Source organism: Gossypium hirsutum, chromosome A13 (assembly GCF_007990345.1).
Source record: "Gossypium hirsutum isolate 1008001.06 chromosome A13, Gossypium_hirsutum_v2.1, whole genome shotgun sequence".
Taxonomy (NCBI): Eukaryota; Viridiplantae; Streptophyta; class Magnoliopsida; order Malvales; family Malvaceae; genus Gossypium; species Gossypium hirsutum.
The window spans coordinates 30,305,147-30,318,299 of NC_053436.1; the positions used below are offsets into that span (position 1 = coordinate 30,305,147).

General features: G+C 29.7%; 1 protein-coding gene across 3 annotated transcripts; it reads right to left on the reverse strand.

The window, feature by feature from the left end:
- Positions 1-3,394: 3,394 nt before the first annotated feature.
- LOC107893878 (protein SPIRAL1-like 1) lies at positions 3,395-5,956 on the reverse strand. Of its 3 annotated transcripts, none has more exons than XM_016819019.2 (3): positions 5,664-5,956; positions 3,885-4,139; positions 3,395-3,779 (listed from the first exon to the last, which is right to left on the reverse strand). In XM_016819019.2, the coding sequence occupies exons 2-3, from the start codon at positions 4,128-4,130 to the stop codon at positions 3,693-3,695; spliced, it is 333 nt and encodes a 110-aa protein (XP_016674508.2). In that variant the 5' UTR covers positions 4,131-4,139; positions 5,664-5,956; the 3' UTR covers positions 3,395-3,692. The 3 variants fall into 3 exon arrangements, with proteins under 3 accessions (XP_016674508.2, XP_016674510.2, XP_016674509.2); XM_016819021.2 differs by having other exon boundaries at positions 3,885-4,130; positions 5,664-5,880; XM_016819020.2 differs by having other exon boundaries at positions 3,885-4,182; positions 5,664-5,880.
- Between the last annotated feature and the right edge of the window lie 7,197 nt (positions 5,957-13,153).

Below are 13,153 nucleotides of genomic sequence, written 5' to 3' on the forward strand. Positions count from 1 at the left end.
TATCTTATAATGTAAAAAAAAAACAAAGACGAACTCAAAAGAAATAGGAAATCACTTGTCAGTCTCTAAAACTCTTAAGATATTCAAAATATATATAATGTAATATGTTAATAACAAATTTAACAATATTAACTATTTGGACTAGTTAATAATATTATAAAAATATAGGATTAAATTATGTTATAAATTAAAGTATAGAGATAAAATCACAAAATTAAACATAATAAAGAGACTAAAATTGAAATTTAATCACTAATATATAATGTAAAACAAAAAAAAAGAACATCATAAGGTGCCATGTGTCAATTTTAAACTTTCTTTTATATATAGTTTATAGGTAATATAGTTATAGCTAGGGTTGAACAAGAAAAATTGAAAATCGATCCAAATTAATGTATTTGAACAATTTGTGGAATGCAAGTTTTAAAAATTAAATCGATTTTTATTTTTCATTTAATACTTAATTAATTTTAATTTTTATGATATGAAAATAATTTTATATTTAAAATAGTGGAAATAATTTAAAAGTTTTAAAAGTTATTTTTTTTAGAAATATTTATGAAAAAGAATTTGAGATTTTAACAAATAATATTTAAAAATCATAAAACAAAATTTATTTTGTCAAAATAAGTTTAAATGTTAAAAATAAAGAATTAATATAAAAATATTAAAAATCGAGTAAAATTATGATAGAGGATTCAAAAATTCTAAAAAAAAAAAACTGAGGGAATTGAAATTGATACCGAAATATACGCTCCAAATTCTAGGGAAAAAGAAAAAGAAAAACGTTGTATACATCCCAACACTTAGATCGGGTATCATAAGCCGTCCCCAATAAGAGATATTTGCTCTTCACAAATGTTCATCGGAATTCGGATGATAAGAGCGGAAGGTGAAGCAAGCTATATTAAAAGCATACCTATATAGAAAAAGGAAAGTAGTTTCCACTTTCCTTATGCTAACACATAATGCACACATCATTTTCTTTTCTTTTCTTTTATTTTTCATTTTATAAAAATGATTAATTTCCAATTTTAGTTTATTATATATTTAAATTTAAAATTTAGTCTTTATATTTTAATCTCTAGCTTAATTTAGTTTTTATATTTTTATAATATTATTCATTAATTCAATATTTTTATAATATTATTAATTAATATAAATAGTTAATATCCTTAATTTTTTAATTAAAATGTTACGTAGATATATATAATTTAAAAATAAAATTTTAAATCTAAAACATAAAAGGATTAAATTCTTAAAAATAAAATTAGGATAACTAAATTCTAAATGTATAAAGTGTAGAAACTTAAGGTCATGGTTCGAATTGATAATCTACTAGGATACCGATTCGGAGAGAGAAATCAGACCGATTTGATCCACGAACTTATATAGAACAATTGAACCATGTTAAAAAATCAATTAAACTAGTTTTTCATTTTTTAAATATATTTTTTATTTTTATAATTTTTTAATGATTTATTTAATTCAACTGTATTAATCAACGATTGATCAATTTTTGATCACCAATTCAATTCTAAAAATATAAATTATTTTTTTATTTTTTATTATTTATGTTATAATTTAACACAAATAAATTATCATTTTAACCCAAAAGCATGGGTCAACCATGCTTATAATATAACACATAGGAAAAAAAACCATGCATCATTGAATTCATACAGTAACCATGTTTTCTCATTTTACGTATGTTATTATTATAGATATTCAGTAAACATAATATTTGTATTAGTTATATCCGTATAACTTATAAGATATGTGTACTATGCTTATTTTTAACAAAATTATTTTTAAATTTTAAGAAAATAAATTTAAAATTAAAATGAAATAGTATGAAAATTATATAAAATATAGGATAAATTTAGACAAGATACAAACACGACCAGAGAAAAGGTCTTTATACATGACATGATGCAAAAACAATACATATGCTATTAGACTTTGTGATTTGTGCAAATTGTGAATTAAACTTTTTACTTTAATTTGATTAATTTTAGTTTCGATATTATTTAAATTTTAAAATTTTAATCTAAACCCAATGATAACAATTAAATATGTTTGATTAAATTATGTTGTTATCTCTGTATTATGCGTAAAGTTATAGATTTAATCCACGTTCACTAATTGGATTATTTTTAGTGGTTATATTTTTTAAATTTCAAAATCTTAGTCTTAATGTAAATTGTCGTTAAATCCATAAATTGATTTTTTTGTAAGTAATATGTGAAAATAACAAATAGACATAACATTACATATGTGATAATATATTCAACTCGACTTGCTCATGAATCGGACAACTCGCCTAGGCCCAAAGGCCCGCTTGAAACGTGAGTGGATTTTGGTAAAAACAAATGAGCTCAAACAAAAAATAAAACATGTTCTCCAAATGGATTGAGCATCGAGTAGATTTTTTAGCCTGGGCCAAGCCCGACTCAAATAAGCCTAAACTTTTTTCTTTTTTTTTGTTGTTGTTGTTATGTTATTATTTTGTTACTATTTTGCTATTATATTACTACTATTTTGTTATTGTTATTTAGATATTATATAATTTTTGTTTTATTATTAATTTTGCTACTATTTTAGAGGCATTTACTAGTTAAGTTGCAACTACTTTAATGTTATTTAAATATAAAGACTTTTTTAATGTATTTTTAATTTGTTGAAAAATTTTAATATTTTTAGTGTATTTGATGTGTTATATTATTTTTGAAAATTTGTTTCTATTTTAAAAAATAATCTAAAAAAATTTAATATGAACAGGCTAAATCGAGCTCGAATTTAATATTTTTAACATTTTTATTTTAGGCTAAACTTGAGCAAAATTTTACGCCTATTTTTTAAATCTGGCCAAGCCCAACCTTAAAAAACAAGCTTAAAATTTTGTTTTGACCCATTTTATGATCAAATCTATGTTTGACACATTAAATTTTAAAAATTAACAAATTTCAACTTAATGAATTACAAGGTCCAAAAATGATGAAATTAAAATATAAATACTAAATTCACAATTTATACAAAATACAGAACAGAATTTGACCAAAATAATACCAACGATTACTTGCTAAAGATTTTTTTTTTTGAATTTTTCGCATATATAGCCCAAAACGGGTTTGACAGAACGGGCTTAAGTTATTGAATATTGAATTAGCCCTACCCAACTCATTTTACGATCCATATAATAAATATATTATATTTAAATAAAATTATTATTTAAATAGCTAAACCAGGTCAAGCTCAAGCCCGAACTTACAGAAGTTTTTGGAATAGAATCTTAACCCAATCCAGTCCATTAAGACTGACTTCTTCAATAATGAAAGGTTGAGAGCGCTTAAAAGAAAAGAGTGAGCCAAATTGAATAAAAGAGTGGGTAGAGTAAGGAAAAACAACATAACCATGCATAACATGAAAAATATAACAATGTTCTTTTTAACCCAGCTCTGCAGAATTAGATGTTTGTGCACCTAATCTGGAGAACTCATTTGATTGAATCAACAAAAAAACCACCACAAGACCTGCAATATTACACCACAAGAGACAGGCATGTTTTCATTGCTTCTGTGTTCAAAGATTATAAGAACAGCATTTCATCCACAGCTTTACTGCTTCCCCCAAATCAACAAACAATACTCTCCCTTATCAAAGATGTTATTAGATGTTATTAAGGCACAATCTCATTTACTACCTCCAGGTCCACCAAATAGGTAGTCCAGAGAAGATCCGCCTCCAGGGGCAGAATGAACCTTGGTGGAAGGTCGATCCTGCATTCATGGAAAGACAACTAGTTAGAAAGTATACGGTTTCAGTGACAAGTAACCATTCTATAAATTAAAAACCTTAAAGCAAAATCATTAAGTGGGCTATACCGTAAGGAAATTGCCAGTATTCTGACCATCGGCACGCATGTAATTGTTTGCGGAAATACTGTTAATACCAGCAGGAATTTGCTTGGAAATATCTACTGGTTCAGGAGCAGGGCCAGGTTTGGAGACAGCTGGTGCTTCAGCTGGAGCAGCTTGGGAGTTGTTTGTCCCTGGTTTAGGAGCTTCTCCGCTACCAAACAAATAACCTAATGAGCTCTGCCCACCGCCACTGCTAACTCCGCGACCCATCTTTTTCAACTTACCAAGAAAAGGGAGGAAACAAATAGCTCAAAGTAAGAATCTAGAAGCAACAGGTGCAGAAGAAAATGGTTTGAGTATAAATAAATTGACATTATACAACTAGAAAAGATTTAAACTACGTCGTTCATGACAGGCAAAAGACAGGAAGCAAAACAAGCATATTGAGAGAACCCTCATCAATGTTCTAGAATGCAATGATAGCCTGCTAAGCTTTTTAATAACACTTTCAAACAAGATTCTTTCTATCCTGTGAAACCCCCACCCCCACCCAAAAATAAAAGAGTAAAACTCGATGAAATTCCCTAATGCTTAGCCATAAAGGATAGCACAACACATTGTGAGGTCACACAAACATTTGTTCCATCATAACATACTGGCTCTTTGTTGTTTTTAAATTGTCACCTTTTCTTTCACAGTTCAATTTCGAGTTTTAGAACATCCCACTCAAATCAAGAAGATCCACTACATGATAGTGCAACCTACATCATACGTCCTAGCTACTTAAAAGTAGCTCAACAAATCCCAATACAAAAGTTAAAATCCTAAACATTTGTCAGGCATGTTCCAAATGTGCAATAAAAATAAAGGATTATAGTATATAATACCCCAATCAAATCAAAGAACACTCTTTTTTATTCCATTAGCCATGGAATCCCCTTTTCATTTTCGACTACAGAAATGAAGATTTATCTACTGTGATCATAAAACAAATGCTCATTAATAAAATAAAGAGAAACACTATTACCAGAAATCGCTATCTCCCTAGTGATTTTTTAATTGGTAAGCACATACTCAATTTGGGAGCACTAGCGATCCAATTCAGTAAAACTAACAATCCTAATAAATATGGTTTATTATAAATGAGTTGAGCAAAACAAACAATTCACAAATTTAAAAATTAATTTATTTAGAACTATTAAGTTTTTGTGAACACAAGAACTATATATATATAGGTTCCCTAAAACACCGTTCCAATAAATCATTTGTCGTTACAACAAAGCAAATCAGAAAAGACTACCCCTATCAAATTAGGTGTTTAGAAACATCGACTTGCTTTCTTGTTTTTGTTCCTTGTACCAGACCAATCCTCGTTCCAGGTATCATTTCAATGAAACAAAAGCACTAGCCGGTAAGCACATATCTCATAATTTCATAGAATTTACAATATAATAAGTATTAAATAGAACATAAACGCAAAAAGAAAACCTAATCATTTCAGCTTAAAAACAATCGAATAATAAGCTTACAACATCGACACAGTCAACGAATCAGAAGAAAACAAACGTCACAATCCAAAACCTTTTGACATCCTACTTCACATCCAAAACGACAAAAATTAAACAAATCAAATGAAGCATAAAAACGAACAGCGGCCACAGCGAAAAAAATAAACATCAAACCAGATATAGTGAAAAAAAATGGTTAAAATCAATAAATTGACGGCCAAACTCAGTGAACACAACACAAAATCTTATAGACGCAGAGAAGAATAAAGATCTAGGGTTAGGGTTTTGAAATTACCTGAAAATTCCCTTTTGCGATTCAGATCTGGAAGAGAGGAAGTGGAAACAACAGTTGGAGAGTTAGGAGAGTAACAGCAGCTGCCTACTGAAAAAGGAAAACGAAATGCGAGCGTTTCTTATATAGAAAATGATTCAAAATTACTTTTTTTTTAAAATTAAAATTATTATGTTTTTTTGAAATTTTAAACGAAATGTTTCACTGCTAAGTTTTACTCATTCCACGATTTCAAATTTTCAAATCTGGTTTTAAACGGTTAAATTTCAGTTTTAGTCCCTTTACTATATTCAGTTATTTTTAATTTAATATAAATTGACCTTCTATTTTATAATGTCATTATCTAACGCTAGCAATTTTTCCTTTTTATATTTTTATGTTAATTTTTCAAATTTATTTTATAAAAAATTTATATTAATTTTTATTTTACATTTTTAAATAAATAACAGTAAAAAAATAAAAATAAAAAAATTCAACTTTATTTCTTTATAAAATAAAATAAAATTTTATGTTAATTTTTATTTTAAATTTTGAAATGAAATTTTCAAAATCTATATTTTAATAATAGTAAAAAAAATAACAAATTTAATATTATTGCAAAAAAATAACATAAAAAATAAAGAAAATGTCTTTACAATAGGGGTATCCCCTGGGTGATATGCGACTCCCTTTTTATTAAAATATCATTTTATTTATTTTATGACAATTTTTTTAATAATTATATAATCCATTAAGTTAATTTTTATAAAAAATATTATTTTTATAATTAATTTTTAACTCATGCTATTTTCATAAATTTTTATTATTTTTGTGTTATTTACATTAAAACCCAAAAAAACCATGTTAGCATAATGAGTTAAAGAGTGTATTTAAGAAAAATCCACAAGTATTTTAACATAAATACTCGATTGTATTAGCTATTTAAATTAATTGGTGAGATTATAAAAATAAAAAGTTAAATTATGCCCAAATAGTTAATGGGATATTGGCTTAATTATTCAATTAATGATGATAAATATTTATAGTTGTAAGCTGTAATTTAAAAAAGACTAGATATTAAAATTAAATATAATAGAAGGAGGAAAATGATAATTTGATGGCTTGAAAAATGGAAAGTGTTGGGCAGTATGAAATTGTTTATAGTGGAATAAGCCAAAAAATGGGTGGGAGTGGAAGTCGTAGCTTAGATTATAAGCGAAGGGTCAGGGGTGTCCTGGCATTACATGTGCAACCGCATTTGATTGTGAAAACGGTGCCGTTCTCTTTCCTTCTAATATTACTTTTTGTGTGGTGGATGGATGGAACAGTTTGTTGTTAATGCTTCTAACAGTTTTTGTTACAGTAAGTGTATTTAAAAATAATAATTTTAGAAGAGTTTTGCTTTATGTTTAAGAATTTGAATCTCATCTCTGAATTCAATTGTGAAAAGTATTTTTCAAGAAAAGTACTATACCAAATATACAAACGTTACGATTATCCTTTTAATAATATAAATATCACCAAACATCGATAAAGCGTCTTAAGCTAGTGAAATTCCAACAATTTTATAATTCATTATAAAATGAAAGCAATTTCGATCCAAAAATCTATGTGATACTTAGTATTTTTTTTTCTAATTTTATATTTTTATTTGACAAAAATTTTATATTTTGGTACCTAAAAGTAATAATGTTAATTTTTTAATGTTTAATTCAAGTTTTAGGATTGTTATTATCATGTTTGAATTTTTCATGATTTTATTAACATAATAAATTTATTGTTAATTATAAATTTACTTAATTTTACGTTTAATCTGTTAAATATAATTAAATTGATGTAAATTAATTCGAGTTTTAAGGTTGATTTGATGAAAACTCATAATTAATTAATATTAGCATTTAACTGTCATCAAATCAACTCTAAAACTCGAATTTAATACTAAAAAATTAATATTGTTACATTTAATTATTAAAATACATCAAATATAAGTAGATTAAAAAATATATATCACAAGTACTATTTAAAAAAAGAACGTGTCAGGTAGTAAACCAAAAATAAATAATAATGAAAGGAATAGAATTTTATGTTTGTTAACCACTACAATTAGATGCTGGTTATTGTGATACTTTTAATATATATATATATAATTAATATTTTTAACTTTAGTAAAATATATTAAATACAAGATGTTTCCAAAAGAGTATTTGATAATTCTTAATAAAGACCTGAATAAATAAATTTATTAGTTGGTAGGGTAGGTGTGTTGGTCCTATCAATATTCGGGAATCATATATATAAAGTTATAAATAAAAATCATATATATAAAGTTACAAATAAAGGTGGATTGAGTTTTAACTCGATGGATATTAATATTGTTGTCAGTTTAAGAGGATGTGAATTTGAATGTATTGAAGCGTATTATCTTTTTATTTAAGAGTTAGGGAGAGTATAAAAAAAACAAATATCATAAGAACCTATAATGAGATTAATATTAAAAAAATTACAAATAATAAATATAAACTTATTTGACATAATTATATATTTGATTGGGGGTTTAGTTTAACAAAACATGTAAATTTTAATTAAGGTTAAAAAATCAAACCAAAAGTGGGTTTTCGTCTACTACTTTCTAAGACGGGTTTTTGTCTATCCTCGTTGACATGCTTGTTTTTTTCTTTAATTTATGGCAATTCTGGTTAAGTTTTTCGAGCGGGTTTTCTGGAACACCATGGAGGATGATTTGGCGAATCTACATCTTGATGACGAGGAGGAAGATGCTTTCCAGGAAAATCCTAAGGAGACCGACCATCACTTGCAATTTTGTCTCGTGGGAACTTGTCAACGGATAGTGTTGTCCACTTTCCGTCCTTTCGAAACAAAATGGTCGATCTATGGCACCCAATGGTGGAATTGCTATGATAAATTTGGGTGAAAAACGATACCTGTTTAAATTCTTTTATGCGATTGATATAAAAAGAGTGTTGGATAGAAGGTTGTGGTTTTTTAATAATCATATTCTTAGCTGGATTTTGTTCTTAATAGAAACAAAAATAAGTACGAGGAAAATAGAGGGTGTCCGTAGAAAATGTGGCTTTCATAATGGTATAGAGGTAGGTGCTGAGGGTTCAAAATGTGGATTGTGCCTAGGGTGGACACAACAGAATGTCGTTACTCTTTAAAGTTTCTCCCACAATTACATTGATGTTGAAATTCAAGATGAACAGGATGGGCCGTGTTGCAGGTTTACTGGATTTTATGGTAATCCGGATGAACGGCTTAAAGGACTATCTTAAGATCTTCTTTGTTGATTATGTAATAATCAAAGTCTTCATTGGTTAGTTGTTGGGATTTTAATGAAATTTTCTCTTCTTTTGAGAAAAAGGGAGGTCGTATAAGGGCAGAGAAAAATATGGTGGCTTTTTGTTCAGCTTTATCTAATTGTGATCTTATGGACTTGGGGTTTTTTGAAATGCGGTACACTTGGAAAAGAGACAAATTTGTCAACACAAATAAACGCGAAAGACTTGATCAAGGAGTTGCTAATCAGGCCTGGTGGGATTTGTTCATTAACTTCTCAGTAACTCATTTATGTCATTAAATTTTTTATCACTGCCCTCTGTTAATAAATACAAGAGGATAGAACCCTTCATCTCATAAAATTGGTAAAAGGCAGTTTTGGTTTAATACAGATTGGTGTTTTGAAGGTGATTGTGAGAAAATAATTAGGGATTATTGGGAGGCTACTTCGAACAATCTCCCTACGAAACTTGAAGGTTTGGGTAAGAAGCTTCTTGTTTGGAATTCATCAATACAAAGGAATAGGAAGACGTACAAGCAGAAGTTAGTCAATAGAATGAAGTAATTACATGTTGTTAAACAGACAGATGACACCCTTGTGAAATTGACTGAAATCTAATTAGGTTTAAATTTCAAGGCTGGCAATGAGGAAATATTTTGGGAACAAAGGGCTCGATCAAACTGGCTCACTCATGGAGACTTCAATACTACCTTCTTTCATAAAGTGGCTACAGGGCGGAGGAAACAAAATACTATCAAAGGACTTGAAGATGAAAATGGGAGATGGGTCTATGATCAAGATGGAATTCTAAAAATAGCATCTGGGCATTTTAATAAATTGTTATCTGCTTCCGGATAATGGATGAAATGAATGAAATATTACTACAAGCATTTTTTGAATAAGTGGTTTAGAGGGTAGTTAGGGACATGGGGCTACTAAAGGCTCCTGGGATTGATGGATTTCCAGCTCTATTTTTCTAGAGATATTGGCACAAACTGGGACCGAAGTTTACTGCTTATTGCCTTGAGATAATGCGATGTGATATTGCGGTCGAGGATATCCCAAGGTTAGTAAACCTCGTACTATTATGCAATTTAGACCTATTACCCTCTGTAATGTCATTTATAAAATCATTTCTAAGATCATTACTAATAGAATGAGGGTTGCTAGACTACTGTATCCATTAGACACAAGGGGCATTCATACCAGGCAGACAAATTTCAGATAACGCTTTGGTTGCCTATGAGTTTTTTCACACTTTAAAAAAATGAGAAATGGGAAAGGAAAGGTAATTTTGCATTCAAGCTCGATATGAGTAAGACCTATGACAAGGTAGAGTGGGATTTCTTGGCCATGATGATGTTAAGATTGGGATTTCATGAAGATTAGATGACATTGATCATGAGATGTGTAGCGTCGGTCACATACATAGTGGGAATCAATGGTGCATGGAATGCTAGTTTTATGCCATCTAAGGGTTTGAGGCAAGGAGATCCCCTTAGTCCTTATTTGTTTTTGCTCTATGCTGAAGGTCTACCAACTCTTCTAATCGAGGCCCAACAGAAAAATTTGATAAGGGGGTTTATCTAGGAAGAGGGCGTATGCCCATTAATCATCTATTTTTTGTGAATGATAGTATCCTCTTTGGGGAGGCTAAGAAAGAAGGGGTGGAGAATGTCCATTGGGTGATAATGGAATATGAGAAAGCTTCTGGTCAACTAATTAATTAGGATAAATCTTTGATTTATTTCGGGGCAAATGTAGATGAAAGTGACAGAAACATGGTAAGTAGTCTATTAAGGGTTCGTGTATCATTAAACCCTGAAAAATACTTAGGATTGCTTATGATGGTGGGAAGGAATAGAAAATGGGCTATTGAGACCTATATGGATGGAATTCGTAGTAGATTGGAAAATTAGAATTTGTGATTTTTGTCTATGGGTTGAAAAGAAACTCTAATTAAGGCAGTCTTACAAGCTCTTCCGGATTATGCGATGCAAGGTTTCCTTTTCCCTAAAACATTGTCTTTAAAAATTGAAAACGTGCTTAATAATTTATGTTGGAGAAATTCGAAATCTTTAAAGGGTAGTTATTGGAGTGCTTAGAAGTATTTATGCTTTCTTAAGTCAGTTAGGGGCTTAGGTTTTCAAGATTTAGCCATGTTTAATGTTTCATTACTAGCAAAACAGTGCTGGCGCATTTGGTCTCAGCCAAAATATTTGTTTGCTTGAGTTTTAAAAGCATGTTACTATTCGCATACAAAGTTCTTATATACAGGGTTAGGATCTTACCCTTCCCTTACCTGGAAAGGCATTAAGAGTGCTCGCGGACTATTAGAGAAAGACATGGGTTGGTGTATTGGTAAGGGGAAGTTTGTCAACATTCAGAATGATTCTTGGATTCTGGAATCCGGAGATGGTTGACTGCGTTGTCAGCAAATTGACATATGATATACGATGGTATCACATTTAATTAATCAGGAAGAAAGTACCTGGAATAAAGTAGCCATTCGTGAAATTGCTAATGAGGATCAAGTGTAAGCCATAATGTCTATCCCTCTTGCACGAACAAAATTACCTGATTCTCGGATATAAAGGCTGGAGGGATTGGGGATGTATACGGTGAAAAGTAGATACAAGTTACTACTTTAAGAAAATTCTAAATTACAAACATACTTTCCAACTCTTATGTCTAATTCTGTGCAGAATTTCTTCTCGGTTTTATAGGCATTACAACTCCTGGAGAAGATAAAAATCACAATGTGGAAAGTATACATCAACTTTATGCCTATATATGAAAACCTTAACAAAAGACACATTCCTAATCCTATTTTTTGTCCATTATGTCAAAATGATTTGGAATCTGTTGACCATCTGTTGCGGTATTGTCCAGTAACAAAACAGATTTAGGTTTCTTTGAGTATCAATGTGCCCATTATGTCAAAATATCCAAACTATAGATCATGGTTGGTAGAGGCATTTCAGGCAACAAACGGCAGAAGCAGAAAACATATGACCTTGTCTGTTTGGTCCATTTGGCTCGCTCGAAACAAACTAATCCATAATGGTACAACGTAAAATGTAAATGATATAGTGGGTTTCATTTGATGCTACTTATCTGAAATTTAAGTACTACAATCATTGAAATACCCTAGATGATCCACTACAAAGACTCATTGGAGGCCACCAAATGTAGACATTATCAAAGTTAATTTTGACTTTAATGTGCAGGAGAAAACATCTATCTCTGGAATTCTTTCAAGAAATGACAGAGGGTTGATTATAGGAGCTTGTACTTACCTCCATGTTAACATTGTTGATGCCTTTATTATAGAAGCCCGAGCATGCGAACATGCGATCCATTTTGCACAGAAGGTGGGTTTCTGTCGCGTCCAAATTGAGGGAGACTCATTGACGGTTATCAAGAAATTGCATGCAAATACGAATGATTGATCAGTTCTCAAGTTGATTTTAGCATATATATAAAAAAAAGATAGGTTGCTTTGAATATATTACTTTCATCATGTTAAAATTAGAAGCAAATAAAGCGGATCATGCCTCGGCAAATGAGAGGTGCAAATATTTTGAGGGACGCTTTTGGATCGAAGAAGCACTAGAGACGGTGGAGTGCATTACAGAGATTGACAGGTCTAATTTTTCGTTCCTATTTTAGGTTTCTGGCTTTATTTCATCGGAAGTGTCGATTTTTCACTCTGATGCAGATACTAAAGTTTCTACTCTCGTCTAGGTTTGTTGTTGGATCTTTACAGCTTCTTCTTAATAAAGTTTAGAGAGTTTAGCTAGTTCTGATTAGTTTTTTTTGGGAAAATTGTTTCTGACATTTGGGTTTTACTATTTTTTTTTCTTTATTTCTTTCTGGTTTTTGTTTGCACTTACTTTGGTTTGCACTTGTCCTTATGTTTGTTGAGTCCCGATGTGTGTATGGGACACGTTAGTTGTAACAACCTAATAGTCGAAGGTGTTAGAAAACGTATTTTTTCCGTTTTCGTAAACTGGACTTGTAAATATTTAATTAAATATTTATGAAGTTAGTTGGGTAGCTAATTAATTTTTAGATTAGTGAATTTTGTGAAATTAGGAGTTATTAAGGTATAGGGACTAAATTGCATAAGGGATAAAAGTTGAATTAAAAATGAAAATAAAACTAAAGGGGCTAAAATAACAATTAAACTATTTAATAAATGGTTGTGTATAGG